The sequence below is a fragment of the Furipterus horrens genome, unplaced genomic scaffold (genome assembly GCF_987537825.1).
Source record: "Furipterus horrens unplaced genomic scaffold, mFurHor1.1.pri manual_scaffold_1, whole genome shotgun sequence".
NCBI lineage: Eukaryota > Metazoa > Chordata > Mammalia > Chiroptera > Furipteridae > Furipterus > Furipterus horrens.
The window spans coordinates 6,729,899-6,750,775 of record NW_028327171.1 but is presented as its reverse complement, the minus strand read 5'-3'; the positions used below and the strand labels follow the sequence as shown (position 1 = coordinate 6,750,775).

The following is a 20,877-nucleotide window of genomic DNA, read 5'->3' as shown; positions in this document are numbered from 1 at the left end:
CACATACACTTAAGAAATTATGCTGGAGATGCACAGCGTTCCTAAGGACGCTCGAACTCGCTGTATTAAGATCACAGCGATGCGCTCTGTGTCTGCGTGGAAGTACCACGCGTATCTCCCCCCGGAAGGGAAACCTGCTTAGGAACAGCAGCGCTCATGTGGGGCCTCTGACACACAGCTTTTGTGGGTCAGCAAGCAATTCCGAGGGATTACTGGATGCTTGTGCACCAGCTCCTCAGGCTGGGCCCTGAGGTTTCCCTAGACACGGAGGACGCAGTGACTTTGGGGAGGACTGTGCCCACTGGACGTGAGGAGCATTGCACACACACATTAACCTGATCGCACACTCACTCACATTGTACACACACAGACTGTCACCCACCCACACACAATCTCATACACACACATGCACAAACTCACGCACATACACACACTCAGCCACATCCACTGACACACACACTCACACATGCTCACACACACATACTCACACATACATAAACATACTTTCACTCACAAACACACACTCTGACTCACACACACACACACACACTCTCACATACTCACACACTTGCACACAGACTCGCACACCAAGACATACTATCACTCACAAATACATACACTTGCTCACTCACACACAGATGCACACACACAATACACACATATTCACACATGTGCATTCACAACACTCCTGCACATACATTCACACCCACACACACTCGCCCACGCATACCCACTCACACACACGCTCATACGGGCCAAGAGAGGCAGAGATTGTTACGGCCACTCTGATGAGCAATTGCCCCAAAATTTTTCAAAAATATGTATAAGGAAAGCTACTTGTTATTGTTAATGTGATCAGATAAAATAAAATTGACAATATATCTTTGATAGCATAGGTTAAATATACAATATGTCAGTGAAGTTTCTGAGCTTTTTATCATCATCTGAAAGTTAAATACTATTTTTAGACCTGACAGAAGCAATTCACCTGAGCTTGCTGGCAAAACCGCACATCTTGAAAAGTTACAAATTCCACCTGAACCTGAGCTCCTTTTTCTCTCTTAGCCTTTCTTCAAGACAAAACAGTGGGCTCCAAAGCGAAGGAACATTTAGACACCAGCCGGCTGTCCACTACAGTCCTGGGGGCCCCTGAGCACTCCCTTCCACCCTGTTTTGTTTTCTGTCTTAATTAAAACTCTGAGAGTGAGAAAGGGCACAAACCAATTCATAAAACTATTTTGTTCTAAAACATATATTTTTAAAGCTTTTAGTCAGAGAAGTAGTGTGGGTTTTGCATATTTTGTATATTCATTTTATATTATTTTACTCTGACCAGCTGAACACTATTCTCTCCTTCTCATATTTTTTAAAAAATAACCCCATCGGGGCTGTGGGCAGTAGTGGATAGAAACCTGTGTGTAAGCCATAAAGAAAGAACCAGAGCTAAAACTGGAAAACGAGGCACGCTGCTTTGCACCAGGCTTTGTCATGATTTCCCCCTTGCTCCCCCATATCTGCTCTCGGGGGGTGCCGTGCGGGGCACCTTCCACCAGGGCATGAGGGCCGTGTGCACACAGTGGGTCCCGGCAGTCGGGGTCTTTAGAAGCCTTGGGGGATAAGCTGGAATGCGAGTCTTCCCTGCAATCCTATTCTTGGTTCCTGATGAACAAGTTCATCAGTGTGAATATGAACCGCGGTATGAGTAAACATGCGAATACTAATTCTAATTAGCATAGCAATTCCTGAGCAGATGTGACTCTTTAGTTCAACTGCGGCTCTTTAAAAACACAAGGCCCCCACTTGCCCTCTCCCCCGTACCCCGCCCCTCCTCCTCACTGTCCCATTCAGGAACAGCCCCCCCTGGTGGGCGCAGCCTTCTCCCACACCGTCCGTTAGAGCCCCTCTATTCTGTGAGGCAGAGACCACCCCCAGGCCCCTTTGCAAGAGAACGCAAACAAAACGCAGAGGGTCCAAGAGTCAAGTTCTCATAGCTGGCTCCTGTCACAGCCCTGTGTCACCCCTCCATCCCCTTAGGTGCATTTGCACAGAGTGTGCATGTGCATGCGTGTGTATGCATACACCAGTGTGTGCGCTTGTATCTGCACATGTGTGTACTGTGCATGTGTGTGTGCTGTGTCTACACATGAATGCTGTGTGTGGGTGTGAATGTGCACCTGCACATGCATGTGTTGTGTGCCATGTGTGTGCATGTGGGTGTGTGCCGGCATGACTGTGTGTGTGCGTGTGTGCTGTGTGCCTTCCAGGTGTGTATGTGTGTGCGTATCCCTGTGAGTGTATCTGTGTGGGGAATGCATTGTGCATGTGTGGACGTGTGCTGTGTGCATGCACGTGTGTGGCTGTGCCAGCATGTGTGTGGCGTGTGTCACGTGTGTGCAGGTGTGAACATGTGTGTGTTCGTATGTTGTGGTCCTGCGATGTGCAGGTGTGTGTATCTGTGCAGGTGTGTGTGTAATCTTTTGCATAATGTAGAAGTTTCTAAATCTGAAAAGATCTTATGAGATCTATATTCACACTTCTTTTCATTAACATTCGGGTTTTTTATTCTAATCCAATGGACCTATATTAAACAAGTTCAGGAAAATGAAAATTATAGGCGAATAACATGAGGGGAAGAGATCTGATGGTCCCCCAGGATGGATGCTGCCTTCGGAGGGGAGCATTTCTAACCCTGCTGGGTCTAACCACCGTTGGCTTTTTGAATGCACAAAGCTGTACACGTGAGCAAACAGTTTTCTCGTTTTCATCAGCGTCTGTTGAGGCTTCCAAACTGTGACCCTGCAAATCTGCACCCCTCTGGCCTCCCCAGAAGACACGGGGCTAAAGGTGTCTTTTGGGGGCTGCCTTTCTTGCCCTGCCTTCTCCCCCCAGCAAAGCATCCTGCCCCCAGAACTCACCTACAACCTGTTCAGAGCACTAACCGGCCTTCAGCTCATGTTCACGTCTGAGGCTGTATCACACCCGAGCACCCCTCATGTGCCCATTTCTCCGCTCCCCTTACAACATTCGCCACACACACGGGCTCCGGCGTGTGTGTCACAAGCCTCGGCCGCCTCTTGCATTATTTTATATTAAACGTTTCTCCTGTGCCCAAATCGGATCCTTTTGGTGACAACCAAAAACAGAAATTAAAAAGGACATTCCACAGTCATCGTAGGTACACAGAGGTGGTCATTTACCCCTGAACTTTTGTGCGAGGCTCTAGAAGGATAGAGAAAAGAGAGACAGAGATCAGGAGGAGAAAACTGGGCCAACGGAAAGCCCATCTAATCTGGCCACTGTGACAGTTCCACAGAGTGATGGTGGCTGAGTGGCTGAGACTGGGGACTATGGCGTTAGGCCCGCACTCTGGCTCCACGGCCCCTGCTCTCGGCCACTGTGCTAGGCTCCATGACCTTGGGCAAGGAATTGACCTCTCTCTGTCTCTGTTTTCTCTCCTGTAAAATAACAGCATTCTTGTAATAGTTAAATGAGTGAAGTGTGTACCCAGGCAGTGCTGGCTCCTAAGTCAGCACGTGCAGCCCCCCAGTTATCCTGACTCAGGCAGGGAAGAGCAGGAGAAGCAACGGGAACCCTTACTGCTTTCTAAATGTGCGCGAAGCCGGCCTTCGTCACAGCCAGCCACCCCAGCAGCCAGCCCCCGGACCTCCGCCTCCCTCTCCATTCTCACAGTAACAGGGCACTCGGGGAGAGGGGGCCTCAAACCTCCCCCAAACGGCCCCTTGCCCTCGGAGTGAGCCGCCCCCCCAGGCCTCTTTCCTCCGCTCCGGCTCCTCCGTAGGTGGCTCATTTCAAAGCCTGCACGCCGTGGAGGTATGAACACATCCCTGTGAGTTTTCTCAAAGTGTCGCGTGTAACATGCCTGAGAGGAGAGAGCATAATGTTCCACCTTCGAATATCATTAGCTGATCCCACTCCTGAGAACGAAGCATTTTTTAGCCAACGCCGAGTTTCTGACACATTAGTGTGTCACCTCAGCGGGGACTCTGAGAGGGCTCGCTCTTGGGGAAGGGAGTTTGCTGAGCCACCTCATCTCAGCTCAGAGATGAGAGATGAACTTGTGTACTTAAAGGTGCATGTGCGTTGATGTCGAGTAGTTTCTAAAAACAAAAACACAAAACGAAACCCGACTTGCAGAACATGCTTTGTGCAGGTGTTGCTCTGTTTGCTCTCTTGATTATCCTGATGGTACCCCAGATGCACGTGTGTGTCCAGCTCATTAAAATGTACACATTAAGCCCTGACTGCTGTGGCTCAGTGGATTGAGCATCGGCCTGCAAGCCAAGTGTCACTGGTTCGATTCCCAGTCAGGGCACGTGACTAGGTTGCACATCAGGTCCCCAGTGGGGGGCACATGAGAGGCAACCACACATTGATGTTTCTCTCCCTCTCTTTCTCCTTTTTCCTCTCTCTAAAAATAAATATATAAATAAAACAACAAACTAATAAGTAAATAAATTTTAAAAATAAATAAATAAAATAAAATAAAATGTACACATTAAACCCTGGCTGCTGTGGCTCAGTGGATTGAGTGTCAGCCTGTGAACTAAGTGTCGCTGGTTCGATTCCCAGTCAGGGCACATGACTAGATTGCATGTCAGGTCCCCAGTTGGGGGCACGAGTGAGAGGCAACCACACAGTGATGTCTCTCTCCCTCTCTTTCTCCTTTCCCCTCTCTCTAAAAATAAATAAACAAACAAATAAGTAAATTATTATTTTTTAAATGTACACATTAAATACAGGCCATTTCTTAACATTTATTTTTCATGGCAGTTGACATACAACAGCACATGAGTTTCAGGTGTGCAACATAGTGGTCAGGTATTTATACGCCTTACAAAGTGACCAGCACTTAAGTCCAGGGACCATCGGTCGCCACACACAGTTATTACACGGAAGCTTCTTAATGAGCAGTTGGAAGTGTGTCTGCGGAGGGAGTGATACGTGGCTCTGAGCTTCCTGAGGTCAGGGTGTGAGGGACGTGGGTGGTAAGCTGCAGCCTGGTGGCTTCACGGAGGGGCCACCGTGGTGCTGGCGTTGGGTTTATAACACTTAACGTGGAGTGAATGGCTCTGTTTTCCAGACCAGTGTTCCACTCAGGGTTCCGTGGCAGTTAGGCGTGAGTGATCTTTTCCAAATGAAAAGGATTGGCACAGTCCCTCTGAGTGATTTCAGGTGTGACCCATGGGGGCTCATGGCCTGATGCTGGACGTCAAGGACAGCACCGGGGAAGGCGTGTGCCCACAGCCACGGTGACTGGATCATGTTTTCTTGTCCTCCAGAGCTGGGCGAGATTAAAAACGTCACCACCACACAGCCTTCCCTGGAGCTGGATGGGCTGGAAAAATATACCAACTACAGCATTCAGGTGCTGGCGTTTACCCGCGCTGGAGATGGCGTCCGAAGCGAGCAGATCTTTACCCGGACCAAAGAGGATGGTGAGAAATGGGGCAGGTGTGGGTGGAATGCTCAGTTCCTGTCTGAGATGCCAGGGGACATGGGGGGGGGCTCCTGCCACGTGGCAGCCTTCCCGCGTCGGAGCTATTGTTGGGGAGCCCGGGTCAGCGAGCTTGCCTTAACGCACCGGCCTGCTTCTTGACTTGGCTCCGTGCAAACCGTTCGCTGCCCTCGCAGAATCTGCCAGATGAGTCAGACCATCACCGTCCTTATTGCCTTGGTTTGATTTATCCATTGTTTCTCTTTTCCCCTATACTTTTTTTGGCCAGGTATTATTTTAAACAAAAATGCCTTTTATCCCAGAGCTATAACACTTGCCATACCTGTTTTATACGCTGTTAGAATCATTTTAGTGACTCTTCAGCCATTAAGTGTAAGCTCTGATTATTTCTATCCTTCCACTTGAAAATTATGTAATGGTCTAAGTCACATGATTCTGTGCCAGCTTTAGAATCAATTTAGAATAAGCCCTTAAGTTGAGAGCTTCGTGTTAATTTTTAAAATTTCTTCTAAGAATTCATGATGACTTAGTAAAACTTTAAATCACAGTGCGTTTTGTTCCAGATCGTTAATTCGTGCCATTTCACATAATTTGGACTTGGTTACACGACTAGTTCCCAAACCTCCATAACAAAGAGCTTTTGTGTTATTTTAAGGGAACCTCTGAGGAGCCTCATCCGAACCTGTCCGAGTTCTAATAAACAGTATAGGAATAATGAGAAAAGCAGTCTCCCCCTTAGTACAGGGAAGAGGAACTGATGTCAAATTGATCCCCATGTGGACCCCACCAAATCAGAGCACAGTTATACCAGAGATAAATGCTTAGGTGAGACAGAACACCTGAGTTCTGTGCTGATTTGGCTCTGCGATTTGTCTGTCTTCTTTCCAGGACTTCGGCCCCGGGAAGCTGGGTGGGGTGGGGGTGGGAGCCTGGTTACCCATTGCCCAGGACCTGCCACGGATTGGCGGGTCTGATGTCTGTGACACCTGTTTGCTACATAGAGCATCAAAAATGCTGTTGCTTCAGCCTCTGTCTGTCCTGTGGCAGCGCAGCTGGGGACTCGTGCTTGGAGGCCTGGGGAGGTTCTTCTCTTCAGCATTTCTGTTCCCTGAAAATGCTACTCTAACCTCACCAAATGAGGCTCTGCTCCCCCGAGCAGTCCTGTCCCTCCACCTCACTCGTTATTTTCCCTGGCTCTCTAGCCCTTCTTGTGCCATAGTGCCTGCACACAAATTAAGCCCTGTTCGCTTTCTCTTTTCTAGAACACACAAGTCATTCTTCCCAAGAATATGCAGGTATCAGCCAATTCTGCTCAAAGGAATCGGGTTATTTAGAGAAATCTCCAGTCAAAATGCAATGCCATGAGGAAGTCACACATTAAAGAGAGATCGACAAAGCTATGTCCCGAGTGAAGATGGCCCTAATTTAATTTTTAAGAAGTAACAGATGCAGAGCCATGTCTAGATGGTGCCCATGGGACTTCGGGCACCTTACCTAACCTTATCTATCTTCACGTACAAAATTTCCATAACGATCAGACAGAATTAAGATGTAAAAAGGGAAGTGATGTGTGCAAACACCTAGTTTGACACCTAGTGGGATGGTTCTTGACACTAGATATTTGATTATTTGATCTCAACGCCTTCGGAGCAGGGGCGGAACACTCTTTTGCATTGCTAAGCAATAGCACAAATGTCACTGGAATTATTATTTAAGGAGCAAACTGATCAGCAACGTGAATGTTGACACCTGCATTTTTCAGAAGAATGTACAAAATCCAATAAGAAGGGAAGGCTCTCCCCAGCTCCTGATTGACTGGTCGTTTTGGATCAATTTTTAATGAATCCTCTAGTTTTAGAAATCATAGAGTTCTGTCTCAAAACTTGACCCTGAGACCCAGAGTCTAATTTGTCAATCAGTAATTCTCTGCTTTCGCAGGTGGTGCTGATGGGGTATGCAGATGTAACTGGTTGTGAAGGGTCTTCCTTGGGTATACCAGTTACCCCAAGGTGGAGGGGAAGCCCTCCACACGTGCTGGTGTGCGGAACAGGGACTGAGGCAGAACTGAGTGCCAGTGTTTACGTGGGATAAATCATCAGCATTTTTAAAAAAGAAATGGAGCAGAGCTTAGGTAGAAAGAGAGAAAAACGAGTGCACTAATGAAATTATCTCCCAGGTTAACATGAAGAATTCATCAGTTTAGAAGTGAAGAATAGTGCTCCCACCCTTCTAGACTCAGTACCTCATATAAAGAGACATTTGGGCAGTTTCTAGAACTGAATGCAATTTTGCGTCTGATTGAAAGAAGGGATGAAATTTAATTATCATAGAAGGAATGCTTAATAAAATTAAGAATATAGCTCCTGTTTATTATTCTACCATGAAGTCTTATAGTTTTGAAGTTTGGAATACATTGTCAACTTCAATTAAATTATGTAAAAATGTGGATACAATTCCAGTAAAGTAACAATTTCCTATTTTTATTACGTTTTTTCCTCAGTAAAGCACTCACTATTCTAGGCACAGGTTGAAGAGTCAGTATAAGACATCCACTGAATTTCATCTGCTATGCCCGATACATTTCTTAAACTAGGGTCCCTAAGCCCTCGGTGTCAGGAGGCCTAGAACTTTAAATTGTTGGATCACTGATCATCTTAAAAAAGGAAAAATCTATCACTTGCTAGTAAACCATACGTAGACAGAATATAATAAATAAATAAAACTAATAACATAAAACAGAGTCAAAAATACGACAAAAAGCTTACTTCTGCAGGGGATAGTTTACTATTGAAATATTCGGTGAGAAAATGAGTTTTCTGTACACTAAGCAGTTTCTCAGCCTCTATAAGGATTCTTGGTCAACAGATATATTCCCGGGGCCCTGGATGTATCCTTGGGCCCACTGATGTAGTCAGTCTCAGATCCATCAAGGTGGCCTCAAATCCCTGGACACACTCTCAGCATCTATGGGAATTTCTCAGCTTTCAGACTCCCTTCCCAGGACTGCCCAGGCAATAAGAATGTGTACCTCCAAGAACACAAAAGAATATTTGCTGATCTGGCTTTCTGTTTTTGAACATAAGACAACAAGATTCTGAATTCTAAAACGTTCATGTCATCCTAGGACCACTTTATTTGCTGAGACTAGAATCTGAGTCAGGGCTGTGGGGAAAGAGAACACAATCCAAACCCATCTATTAATTTTCCAGTTGTTCCTTTCATTGTGCACCCTGACCCTCTTCTACCAAAGTGGATGTTGTACATGTATAAATAGAGGCAGTTGTGTTTACATTCAAAGATTTCCTGAGTGCATCTCTAATGCACATAACTCTGTAGGGCAGTCCGTGGGAAAAGACCAGTTGGAGGTGTCACATGCAATTGGTGCTCTCTCCCCTGGGATTAACAATCTCTTTGGTGGGACATCTGAAAGCAACATAAACAGACGTCAGGGTGTCTCTGAGCCCCTCTAATGAGCCCCTCAATACTGCTCAGGCTCGCAAAGTCCTCGGTGCATGGCCATGCTGTGTCATGCTCTGGGCCATAGCAGGTGCACCAGCAGCACTGCCCGCCAGGTGTCCTAGGAAGTCCTCTCCTGTGAGGATTCCAAAGCTCCCTCTGCCACAGGGATTCTTGCACAGGTCCCTGTGAAGTCCATGGGCTCTGGGGGGCCTCAGAGGTGCCCAGGGGTAAGCTAGAGGCCCAGTGGGGGACTCCATGCTCCCCACTCTGCTTTACTGGAGTTATATGTTGGTTCCCCCATGATACTCTAGTTAAAAGATTTGTCTGCTTTAAAAAATATTTGGAAACCACTGCTCTAGTAAGAGCAAAGGCCAGAAATTTCAGGTCTTGTGGAAATGAGAGTCAAAGGGACGCAGATACATTGCTTGGCTGTGGTGACTGTCACATGGGTGCATCCACTCAATAGCATCAGTTTATGGCTAGAGGGGCTGCTATCATTTGAGGCTCATGTGGGTCCCATGGTGGATCACGTCTGCACATGCATGCACGCACAGACATAGCATACCACTCATACACGCTACACACATGCGCCCTAAACACATACAACATAACACATATGTACACACTACATGCACACATCCTAAACACATGCAACACAACACACACATATTTCCTAACCATGTACAACACATCACACACATGCACACTACACACATGCCCCAAGCACACACAACACAACTCACACATGCATACTACACACAAATGCTCTAAACACACACACACTACACACATGCTCAAACCATCTACAATACAACACATGTGCTCACTACACACATGTCCTGAACACGTGAGACACAATCCACAGTGCTACGTGTGCCGTGAAGACATACAATATGTGACATGCTTATGTGCTACACATGCATATGCCCTAAACACATACAACATACCACACATATAGACTCACACACACTATAAACACACAGGCACACCATAAGCACAGAGAGAAACACACCATAAACACACACACATCACACACACCATAAACACCATAAATGCACACACATACACACACCTGCCTATGCCTGATCACCAAGACCAGGAAAATGATCACGACAAACAGGAAGCTGAAGGAAATGTCTGTACATACTTAGTCAGACTTCTGCCATATTTCAAACCAAGGCAATATTTTTTCAGAATGCCAACTCGGATGTTTGACATTACGATACATTATTTAGAGTCATGTTCTATGTTCTATAACAAATTACCATGAACTTAGCGCCTTTTTAAAACAATACAATACCCAATTCCATGGGTCAGGGGGCATAGGTTTGAGTTAGCTGGGTCCCTTGCACAGGGTCTCACTGGCTGAAACCAAGGTGTCACAGGGGCTGTGGCCTCTCCTGAGCTCACTGTGGTATTAGGGCCGCAATGGTCTCCTGGGGTCCCAGAGGCCACTCTCCATTCCCTGCCATGTGACCCCTCCACAGCATGGCACTTGGCTCCTTCATGGCCAGACAGAAAGAACCCCAAACCCTAGGTCATCATGTAGCAAGGTCCTGGGGGAGAGGAGAAGCATGACACTTCCAGGGACCCCAGACGGGGTTCAATGTTGTAGAACAACACAGAGCCAGAAGGAAAGCCTGACCACTGACGTGGCCTGCCCACGGGGAGCCCAAGGGCACACTGATCTTGCACATTAGCTGATGAAGACGGGGCGGAGGCGGGAAGAGAATTCTAGGTCCTGACTTTAGCAAACAGGAGATAGGGTACCACTCCCCCCAGTGAGAGACAGGAGAAGGCAAGGCTCGGGAGAGAAGGGGGTGAGTGAGGGCGTGGTGGGTCCAAGTGCCTGTGAAGCCGCGTGGAGATGTCATTGACAACGGACGGCGAGCTCTCACATCAGCAGTGCAGAAGGGGGGGCCGGGCCAGCGGGGGATGTAGAAGAGGTGGTCTCCTGCAGCTGCCTTCCTTACGTCAACCCGGCAGATCTGGGAGTCAGAGATTCACTCACCGATGAGCTCAAACTCCTGAAAACTGCCCAAGCTTGCCTCTACCTTCGTAAAAAAAAAAAAAAAATTACCAGAATGTAATCCGATGACAGGGACTGCTTTATGAAAATACGTCCCCAACAGACTATTGTCCGCCATCGGATTTCACAGGATTCTTGCTAAAAAATGGCCTCTTTGAGGCCGTGGCCGAAGACGGGGCTTGATGGGGCTCCGAGATCCAACCTGTGTTGCTTCCTAAGGCTGCTGTGACTCAGGGTCGCAGACCCGGCAGCTTCAACAACAGAAATGTACGGTCTCGCGGTCCTGGTGGCCAGAAGTTCACAATCAAGGTGTGGGCAGGAGGGGGTCCCCTGGGGGCCATGAGGGACAACTGGCTCCAGGCCGGTCTCCTCGGCTGCCTTTGCCCCGTGTGTCCCCATCACCTCCTCTCTGCGCATGTGTGCGTCCACATTTCCCTTTTATTAAAGGACACCAGTCATACGGGGCCAGGGCCTGCCCAATGACTGCATTTTCACTGGATTCCCCCTGTAAAGACCCAGCCTCCAAATAAGGCCCCATGCTGAGGCCCTGGGGGTTTGAGCCTCGCCTCACAGTGGGTTTTTTTTTTTTTTTTCAGATTTAATGTGTTTTATTGATTAAAATATTACATTTGTGCCAATTTCCCTTCCCTCTGCTCCCCTCCACCCGGTGGCCCCCCTCCCTCCAGTTGTCCCCCCCTTTTAGATTATGTCCATTAGTTGTGCATACAGTTCCTCCCAACCTCTCTCCGTCTATTCCATTCCCTCCTACCTTGATCCCCAATTCCTATATCGTCTCCCTCCCTCTCCCCACTCCCCCTCCCTGTTGACCTCCCCCCAATATGCTTCCCGTACCCACGGTTCCTTTTCCACTCTCGTTGCCTGTTTAGTTTGCCTTTGTTTCATCTCCCTAGCTTCTGTTTTTTTAAACCAGTCCCTTTAACATCTCATATAACAGTGGTTAACACTGTTCAGCCCCTAACACTCACTCGTGGGAAGCTGAGCAGAGAGAGCCAGGGGCCCAGCTGGCCAGGGGATCGTGTCAGGCGGTAGCGGGGTGGGGGGCCTGAGCGCCCATCAGGATCCATTTCTGTGACTAAGCTCGCGGCTCTGTGTTCAGTTCCAGGTCCTCCCGCGGGCGTCAAGGCCGCGGCAGCCTCCGCCTCCATGGTCTTCGTGTCCTGGCTGCCTCCGCTCAAGCTGAACGGCGTCATCCGGAAGTACACTGTGTTCTGCTCCCACCCCTACCCCACAGTAAGTTGGTAAAGAGCCGGGAGCCTTTCCAGCGGCTTCAGCCACAAGCCTTGCGGGCTCCATGGGGACAGTTCCATCCCTTTGTTCCCCACCTGCTTGGTGCTTCCCACTGGCTTCATCCCCTACCCTGCTGTCTTCACACACAAAGCAACATCCTCAATGTGCACCCCATTTGAAAATACACCTCTGAATCATTATAAGGGATACGATTGTCTAGAATTATTGTGTCCTTGGTGACTTCCCACAAAACGGCCAGCCAGCTTATCAAAATCAAAACCCAGAGGCCTTAATGGGGCTGTAATAGAGAATCGGGGGACAATGACTATTGATTTTGCTATCGGGCTTGTCACCAAATGCACTTCATGCCTTCTCCCCCCTCCCCGCTCCCTCCTCCCTCTGCCCCCTCCCCCTAACCCCCCCCCCCGCCCCATCCCCCACTAAGATGCAACCACAAGCAAACCCTGTTCTACTAGAGGGACTAGGACCCTTACAGGAACAAGAGTCCGCTTAGCTCTTTGTAAAGGAATTAAAAATTAGAATACTGAAGATTTCATAGTGTCGTATTTATTATCTCTAATATTATTATCACTGAAGAATGCCTGTGGAGTTCAAGTGCTTCTTAGACCCGATATGAAAGGAAAGTGTTAGAGAAAAGAAAAGGAAAATGGTTCATCAAAATTTATGATGTTTTTGTGGACATTTATATGACATTTGGGGGGCAGGTACCCTGTCTCATCCGCCTTTATCCTCGCTGTTCTCAGCGTAGAACTGGGCACGCACAGCTCTTCGTTAAGTATTTGTGGGGTATATGCAAATTAATTTTAGTTTTATTCTGGCAAATACCATAACATAAAATTTACCCTTTTTACTATTTTAAGGGTACAGCTCGGTGGCATTAAGCACATTCATATTCTGCAACCATCGCTCCCCCCTCCCCGTCTCTAGAACTTTCCATCTTCCTCAACTGAAACTCTGTCCCCATTAAACACTGATTCCCCACCCCCGGCTCCTGGCACCCACCCTTCTACTTTCTGGGTCTAGATCTGACGCTTCTAGGGACCTCACATACGTGGAATCACACAGCATTTGTCCTTTTGTGACCGGCTTCCTTCACGCGAAGTCACGTATCCAAGATTCCTCCATGGGGTAGCCTGTGTCAGAACTTCCTTCCTTCTCAGGGCTGACGAGCATCCCTGAACTAAGTTATTAATCGATCTTTTAATGAAAGTGGCCCGTTTTCCCAAGTCTAGAGTCTGTTGGGGTCCTCAAGACCTGGCGGCCCTGCCGACGGTGGGCACAGCTGACAGTGGGGAGCGGGGGCGAGCGTATGAGCAGCTCCCTGAGGTCCAGCCGTCTGCTGGAAATACCAAGTGGTCTGTTCTGCTGTTGACATCCCAACAGTGGCTCCCCTGGAGTTGAAGTACATTCAAATGTACTAAACCAGAGGTGGGTTCCAGAGCTTTTTTTGTGGGTTCCTTATTTGGTTTCAACCAAGCTGTGAACTGTCAGCTGCTGAGCCCTACCCATCAAAGCCCAGAGACGCAAAGCAGTGTGAAGGCCAATGGTGGGCGCTTGTCTTCACAGACCCAGTTCCAAGAGGACCCCTCTCGTCGGCCCTGACACAAAATTATCGTCTCCATTTCACCAAAGAGACACAAAATCATTGTTAAGTAAAGAACGCCCATCCTCCCCGAAAATGGGAAATGCTTTTTATTTTTATTTTTATTTATTCATTCAGTTACCTATTTGCTTTAGGGCTCACATTTGCTATTTTGACTCCAGCAGGCTAGAAAGAGGCTAGCAGGGTGCAGAGAGGACCAGCCTCTCACTCTGTCTCTGTCTTCCAGTCTGGTTTTGATCCCTAAGCTCACAATGTCAACATGGCTTATTTAAAATTAGTCCTGAGAGACTGAGGCTTAGAGGAGCAAGATGACCAAGCCCCATAGTGGGTGCTGCTGGCATATTAGTCCTCCCCAGAGGACCAGCCTATGAATTCCATACGATAAAAAAATAAGAAGGAAGAGTTACTCTCCTGAAATCATGATCAAACAGCATGTAGAATGAAATAAAAACTACTTACCCAGGGATCTCCCATCTCTCCACACACAGAACACTGGGACTAGACCGCCCGGCACCTTCTGAGCAAGGTCCTTCCAGAGAAGGACACTAATGAGATCGAGTCAACCAGGCAAGCCGGGCAGTAGCAGCTGAGTCTGTCACCTTGCTGATGTCTTACAACCCGCAGCAGGCTTCTCTGTGCTGTCTTCTGACTGTATTAAAAATCACTGGGGAGGTGACCATCACAGGGGCCTGAGGTCTTCTGGGCAGCCCCAGTAAAGCGAGGTAACCCCAAATCGGTTTTGTTCCCTCTCTGGAGCCACGTAGCTATTCATCTACTTCAAATCTGGTTTCAGAACACGAAGCCTCTTTTCCTGATGGGCTTTATTTGTTAGAGCATTTTTAGTTGACAGCAAAATTGAGTGGGAGGTTCAGAGATTTCCCTACATGGCCTATTACCGCTACAAGTCAAGATTAGGGAGACCTAACACACTTCTCTTCAGAGGTGAAGATGTGAAAATCCCATCTATTATGCTGTCTTTTCCCCATGGATTTAATAAGAAATTATAAATTCCTAGAAAGGGTGATCCCACCCACCCCCAGCACAAGTCCCCATCTTTAGTTTCTGTAATTTTTAAGCCAGAACACTGAATCTGTCAAATTTTCACTTTCCCACGTCTGCCTATGTGTCAGGATGACCACCAGGGGGCAGTCCTGGCTCTGCGTAGGGATCGTTCCCGCTCCCGGTGTCTGAAATGCTTTTTCTGTGACATGACTTCACAGCTGAATGTAGAACGTGGGAGGGTAACCCAGGACACAGCACGCCCTGTCATTTCATCTTCTTTATCAGAGTCCTCAGCTAACCTCCTTGCTGATGTCAATTTTCTCTCAAGGTCCCCGATCCATCGCCCTTCTTTGTCAAAGGACTTTGTTAAAAGACACAGGCTTCTTTTCTCTAACGTGTAAAATACCTTGTCTAATCACAGGCCTTTGCTTCATGGTGTTTTCTCAGTTCAGCTGAGCGAGAGATATGAGGATTTGAAACTGTGTGTGTGTGTGTGTGTGTGTGGCCAGGCAAGAGACTGTACATCCTTGCGGAGGCTGGTTGTCCAGAGGGGGGACTGGGTAAACACGGGTCTCTCCGTGAGGGACCAGCAAATGCACTGAGACATCAACCTCCCCAGTCAGAGATTCGAACAGAAAAAACTCAACTTCATTTGATTCACAGACTCATCCACATATGTTTTGGGCCATGGCTATTATTTGAACATATAACAAACACTGTTAATGATCAGTTCACACACATATGGCAAGCGATAGAAATCTGAAGAAGTGAGCTAACCTTGTCGGGTTCCGGGTACGCAGTAGCTAAGCTGGATTTTCTAACCCTCCTTTCTACATAAAAGCAGACTGTGAAAAAAATGTTATATATTAAATAAGCACTGGAGTATAACATTTGTCTGTTTTACGATGCTAAGCTGATTTGCACAGAGCTCAGAGATGTGAGATTAGTTCGCACACACTCCTCATTAGTGAAGAATACAATTAGAAGGCCTAAAACAATCGTATCAAGGAGCTGGAGCTCACATCAGACATTCTCGTTGCAGATGACAATGTATCCTAGTTTCTGCACATAGTAGGTGCTCAATAAATGTTGCTTAGTGAATAAGTGAGGATGCACCAGTATTCTTTGTATCCAGAAGACTCAGCAATTAACTCTCCGCAATGTAGCCCACAATTTAGGATGAAGCAAGTCTTCTGGGAATCAAAGAAAGTGACGTTCGCCGGGACCAGATCGCTTTTGGTCCAAGGTAGCAGGTGTGCACCTGCTTCCTAACCACCCCAAGACTGCATTCAATAAAGCTGGTGTAGGGGGCTGAGCACAAGAAAGGGGGGCTTCAGAGAACCAGAAGTGTTCAGGAATCTCAAGTCAAAAAAGTGGTGCAATAATGGAATCAGGCACCTAACTAACTTGGCCATCTATATTTATACAAATGATATGCATTGCAATGTTCATTGTTCCTCTATGAGAAGTCACCCTGCACCTCCCAACTGTAAAACCCCACCATTTCTTAGGAAGAGGTAATCAATGGTCTCCCTATTTTAAGTTTTAGCATAGCGCGCTGTTATATAGCAATTTATTTTTAAATCCATTCTTTCTTACCTTCCATTATTCTTCTATCCTTTCTCTTTGTTGGCTTCTCTCCCTGGACACCCCACCCTTAAATGTAGGCATTTTCCAACACTCTTTCTTTATCCTCTTTTCATATTCCTTACTATCTCCATGAATCATTGAATCTGTTCTCATAACTTAACAATCATCTGAAATTAAGGAGTTCAAAATTTTTATCTCTAACCCTGACCATCTTGGAGAACCTGTCCGCCTTGTATTTTCAACTTCCTGCCTTCCTTGTCTGCATGGAAACCCCACCACATCCAGCATGTCCGGAACCAAATTCATTCCTGTCCCCTTCTCTTGTTTCCCAACCAAGCCAATCATCTAGCAATATCCCTTTTCTTCTGACCAGAAGCCTTCGAGTTACCTTTGACACCTCTCCTCCCTCTCCACTCACTATACCTCATGTGCTTATGTGCATAGCACTTAGATGCAGAGAACTACTCTAGGTGAAGGGCTGAGCCGGGCTCTAGATGTATCAGTCAGGAGAAGCTAAGTTATACTGTGTAACAAACAGGCCTAAAATCTCAGTGATTTACACCAACCAAGTTATTTTTCTTTCCCATTCATGTCCATCATGAATAGATGATAGCTCTGTTCCATGTGATCTTTACTCTAGGAAGGACCCAGACAGGCTTCCTGGCAGAGGGACAGAACTCTCTGGAGGATCTGATGTAGACATTGGCCAGGAGTCATCACAGGACTTCACCAGCCACAAGTACCATCCTAGGAAGTACCATTCTAACACATACCCACAGGACAGGAAACCAGACTATTTGGATAGCTGCTCTAATAACAAGCCTGGGACTGCAGTGATGAAGGATAGTGTGTCTTTCTTGAGTTTCTAGTTTTAGGGAGGGTCAGCAGTACCAGAGCTTGTCACCATTCTGTGTGATGTGGTAAAGGACAGAACAGTAGTATGCACGGCACAGGATGGCACAGGAGCACAAGCAGTAGGGTCAGAGATGGTTTCTGGGGACATAGGTACAGCCCTGGCTTGTAGGAGGGGGAGAATTTCACCTGATGAGAGGGTCTTGTGACCAGAGGAAATAGCATCCTCATCATGACATTGGGTCATGAGGATTCTCGCGCTGCAGTACCTTTTTTTATAATTTTTTAAATGACAGCTTACATTTAGTATTATTTTGTATAAGTGTCCTGTGTCAACAGAGTGGTTAGACAATCTTTTTACTCCTCTTCCTCCTTTCACACCCACTTCCATTGCCTTGGGTCAAGTCCACAACTGCAGAACCCAAACGAAGCCTTCCCACCACCAGTCTCAACTGCTCGTCCCCCGTCCACGTCACCGTCATGATCATTCTTTCAACTTCTAGATCTGAACGCATCGCTCCCTTAAGCAAATTTCTTGACCCTTCCCTTTTTAGCTAAAAAAAATTTTCAAAATCCCCAAGATGATTTATACAACAGATTTCCAAAATCCAACCCCATAGTCTAGTAACCTTCTCTCATCTGATGCCTGAGCATGTCCCGTGTAAGTGTGTGTGTGTGTGTGTGTGTGTGTGTGTGTGTGTGTGTGAGAGTCCATGTGTGAGTAGTCCTCCTGGCCTCCCTTTCATTCCCCCATGTGAAAATGCTTCTTCTTAAGGCTCAACTTAAATCCCATATAAACTATTCCACTATTTTTTAATACTTGTTATACTCTAGTCTATGGTTTCCAGTCTTGTATTTTCATGAGTCACAGTAGGAAATAAATTTTATAATTGCAAGCCAACGCACACACAACAAAGCTTTGTAAACAAAACTTACACTTACTGCATGTCATGCACTCTGACAGTTCCTGTGCTATTGGGTTTTTAAATTTTCTTTTGTAAGTGATTGTCAGGACCCGCTACATTGGTTCTGAAAATGCGGTTTCTGCAGTTAGTCCTGATGATTGCTTTAGCAGGAGGGGTCGTTATTATTACCTTCCCGGGACTGGTGGAGGAAGTGCCCTCTGGCCAGAGCCACGCAGCTTAGCCAGGTAAAGACAGGGTCTGTGGCCCACAGGTGTCGGAGGTCAGAGTCCAGGCTCTTCCCCAGGAAGCTGGCTCCGTCTTGCCTCCGGGATCCCCAGCACTGATTTTCAGCCTTTCCTTGGCATAACCATAATCTCTTGCTTTGTTGTTCAACAGGGGCATAAGTGGACCCCCATAGTGGCTTGCCAGTTTCCTAAGGGCAGAAACCACCTTTAGCACCATTATGCCTTTGAAAAAACTTGATATCGTGCTGAAATAGTGTTGTTCACCAAAGGTTGCATTGAACTAAATTTTACAAGCTGTGGCCGTGAGTCATCCAATTAAATTGTCTAATGAAATTTCTGCTTAATAAGGCAGGAAAGTGTGTGATAATCTTTGGGATGCTTTCTGTCTCAGAAGACGTTCGATAAGACACCTGTGCTTTGAAATCACTGGCGTGGAAATCACTCTTCCATAATTCTGTCTAAATGGCCTTATAACGGTGGCTCGTGGTTTTCTGTAGTTTCAAAGCTACAGAGTATGGAGATGCCAAAAGCTGGCCTAAGAAAGCAGCCGTGGTCCATTCGCACCTGTCCGACTAATCACCTGTTCATCCAGCTTTGTTGAGCACCCCTGTAGGGCAGGCATGTGCTGGACTCTCAGGGCCCGAGTTGTGAGCAGCCAGATCTTGCTCTAGCACTCAACATCTGAGCATGCCCTCATCTGGCTGGGAAAAAACCGGGACAAGTTTCCTGGAGAGAAAGCAACTTCTGAGTACCCCAGACCTATGAAAACCAATTCTTGCTTTATAAAAAAAACTCTTAGGAAGTATATCCCTGAAGCTTCCTTGGAAATAACCTCGGTATTTCATGGCCAATTCTGATGGAAATGGTTCTAAATATTCTTTACATGATTCATGTTGTCATTTACATCGATCTCTTAGACTTAGATTATTTCAGGGAGTGGGGAAAATTGCGTGTTAGCTTTTATAACCTAGCCCTCTACAAATCGTCTTTCTGCACCCCTTTAATTTCTTCTCGAGCCAGTAACTGCTCAATCTTTCTGTGGAAACTGGATTTTCATTTTCTTTTTTTGTTCTAGTGGTCATTCAAATTTATTGGACAGCAAAAAAAAAACTGTCCAGAGGCTATAGCAAGTCAAAATGCAGGTGACACATACTATAAAGTTGAGAGAAACCATCGCCTTTAAAATCCTGAGCCCCAATTTTGTACTTTATGGAGCACAGGAAAAAAGAAACAAGCCCCAAGAATCTCATTTGGAGCCCAGTCTCACAAGAGAGCCTGCCCAATCTTGCAGAGAAATTGCCACTAAGTCTCCTGGCTTTGCGACAGCACTCATCGAGGCCAGACGCCAGGCTAGGTCACCCTGAATGTGCTCCCTCCCACCCCCCACTGCTGCTACTGCTTCCCCCGAGCCCCAGAGTGAAAAGCCCTTCCATCAACTTGCTTTGAAAGAGTCCGGCTTTGAAAACATCTTATCCTTTTGCTTTGGCCTGCCGCAGACCTGTGGTACTATTTACGGATCTAAACCGGCTTCCAATATTTTTCAGTTAAGCCTTAACAAAAATAGCTATTTTTTCCAATACTGTATCTTATGCTGTATTCTTTTTACCATCAAGAATCACCTGTCTCACTAATTTCTTTCTCCCGTGTGAGAAGTTATATGATGCTCAACTCGGTCTTTGTTGCAGAATAGATTGAAGAGGCGGTAGAAATCAAGTTGGATTAATGAAGCACCTTTCAGAGAGACAGATGGCATGGCAGAGGGCATGACAGCAGAGAAGGGATGAGGCGAAACAGCGGCCAAGGGACGTGATTTTGCTAGAAAGAGCCTGGGAGATGTAAGGCTCCTGGACTGTCCGTCTGGCTCCCTGGGCAGCACTCTGATCTCAGCAGTAATAGGGAGACTGGTTTCCTTTACGCTTTTTCTGGATATCAACTTTCATTCACTTGCGATCCATTATAACAATGATTTTATTTTGGAAGGCCAAAAAGTGAAATATGTTACATTTGGGAGGCTATATATATAATGTCAAATATATATAATATATATATGACATATACATAAAATAGCAACTACAAAGATCTCAGTGAAGTGCAGAGAAAACCTCCAATATTGACTTAGATAAAGCAAATATTTTTAATATACTATTTTTTCCGTAAGCGCTGGACACCCGCCGTATCCCCTTAGGAAGATCCTTGTGCTATATTATTAGCTGCATTTAGAGATGAAAATAGAAACAACATGAAAATAAATTGAATCAAAATGTATTATATGTCAGAATGTTTAAAACAGAGGCCAATCATAAATTGATACAGCTAACTGCCTGTTCTTAAGGTAAGCCAGACCATTTTTCTGCCACTAAAAAGAAAGATATTATATGTTTTGAGAGTGTTATTGCCCAATAATGAAAAGAGCCATGCATATTGTTTATTCTCTTTGGGGGGAGTTT

At 46.5% G+C, this 20,877-nt stretch overlaps 1 protein-coding gene across 1 annotated transcript in view; it reads left to right on the top strand.

Moving 5' to 3' along the window:
- The window catches only part of DSCAM (DS cell adhesion molecule), a 425,587-nt gene that overhangs the window by 352,060 nt on the left and 52,650 nt on the right, over positions 1-20,877 (top strand). Inside the window, exons 19-20 of the mRNA XM_090271008.1 lie at positions 5,301-5,456; positions 12,082-12,215. Of these exons, the coding sequence (XP_090127134.1) occupies positions 5,301-5,456; positions 12,082-12,215 (290 nt within the window). The remainder of the gene's footprint in view (positions 1-5,300; positions 5,457-12,081; positions 12,216-20,877) is intronic.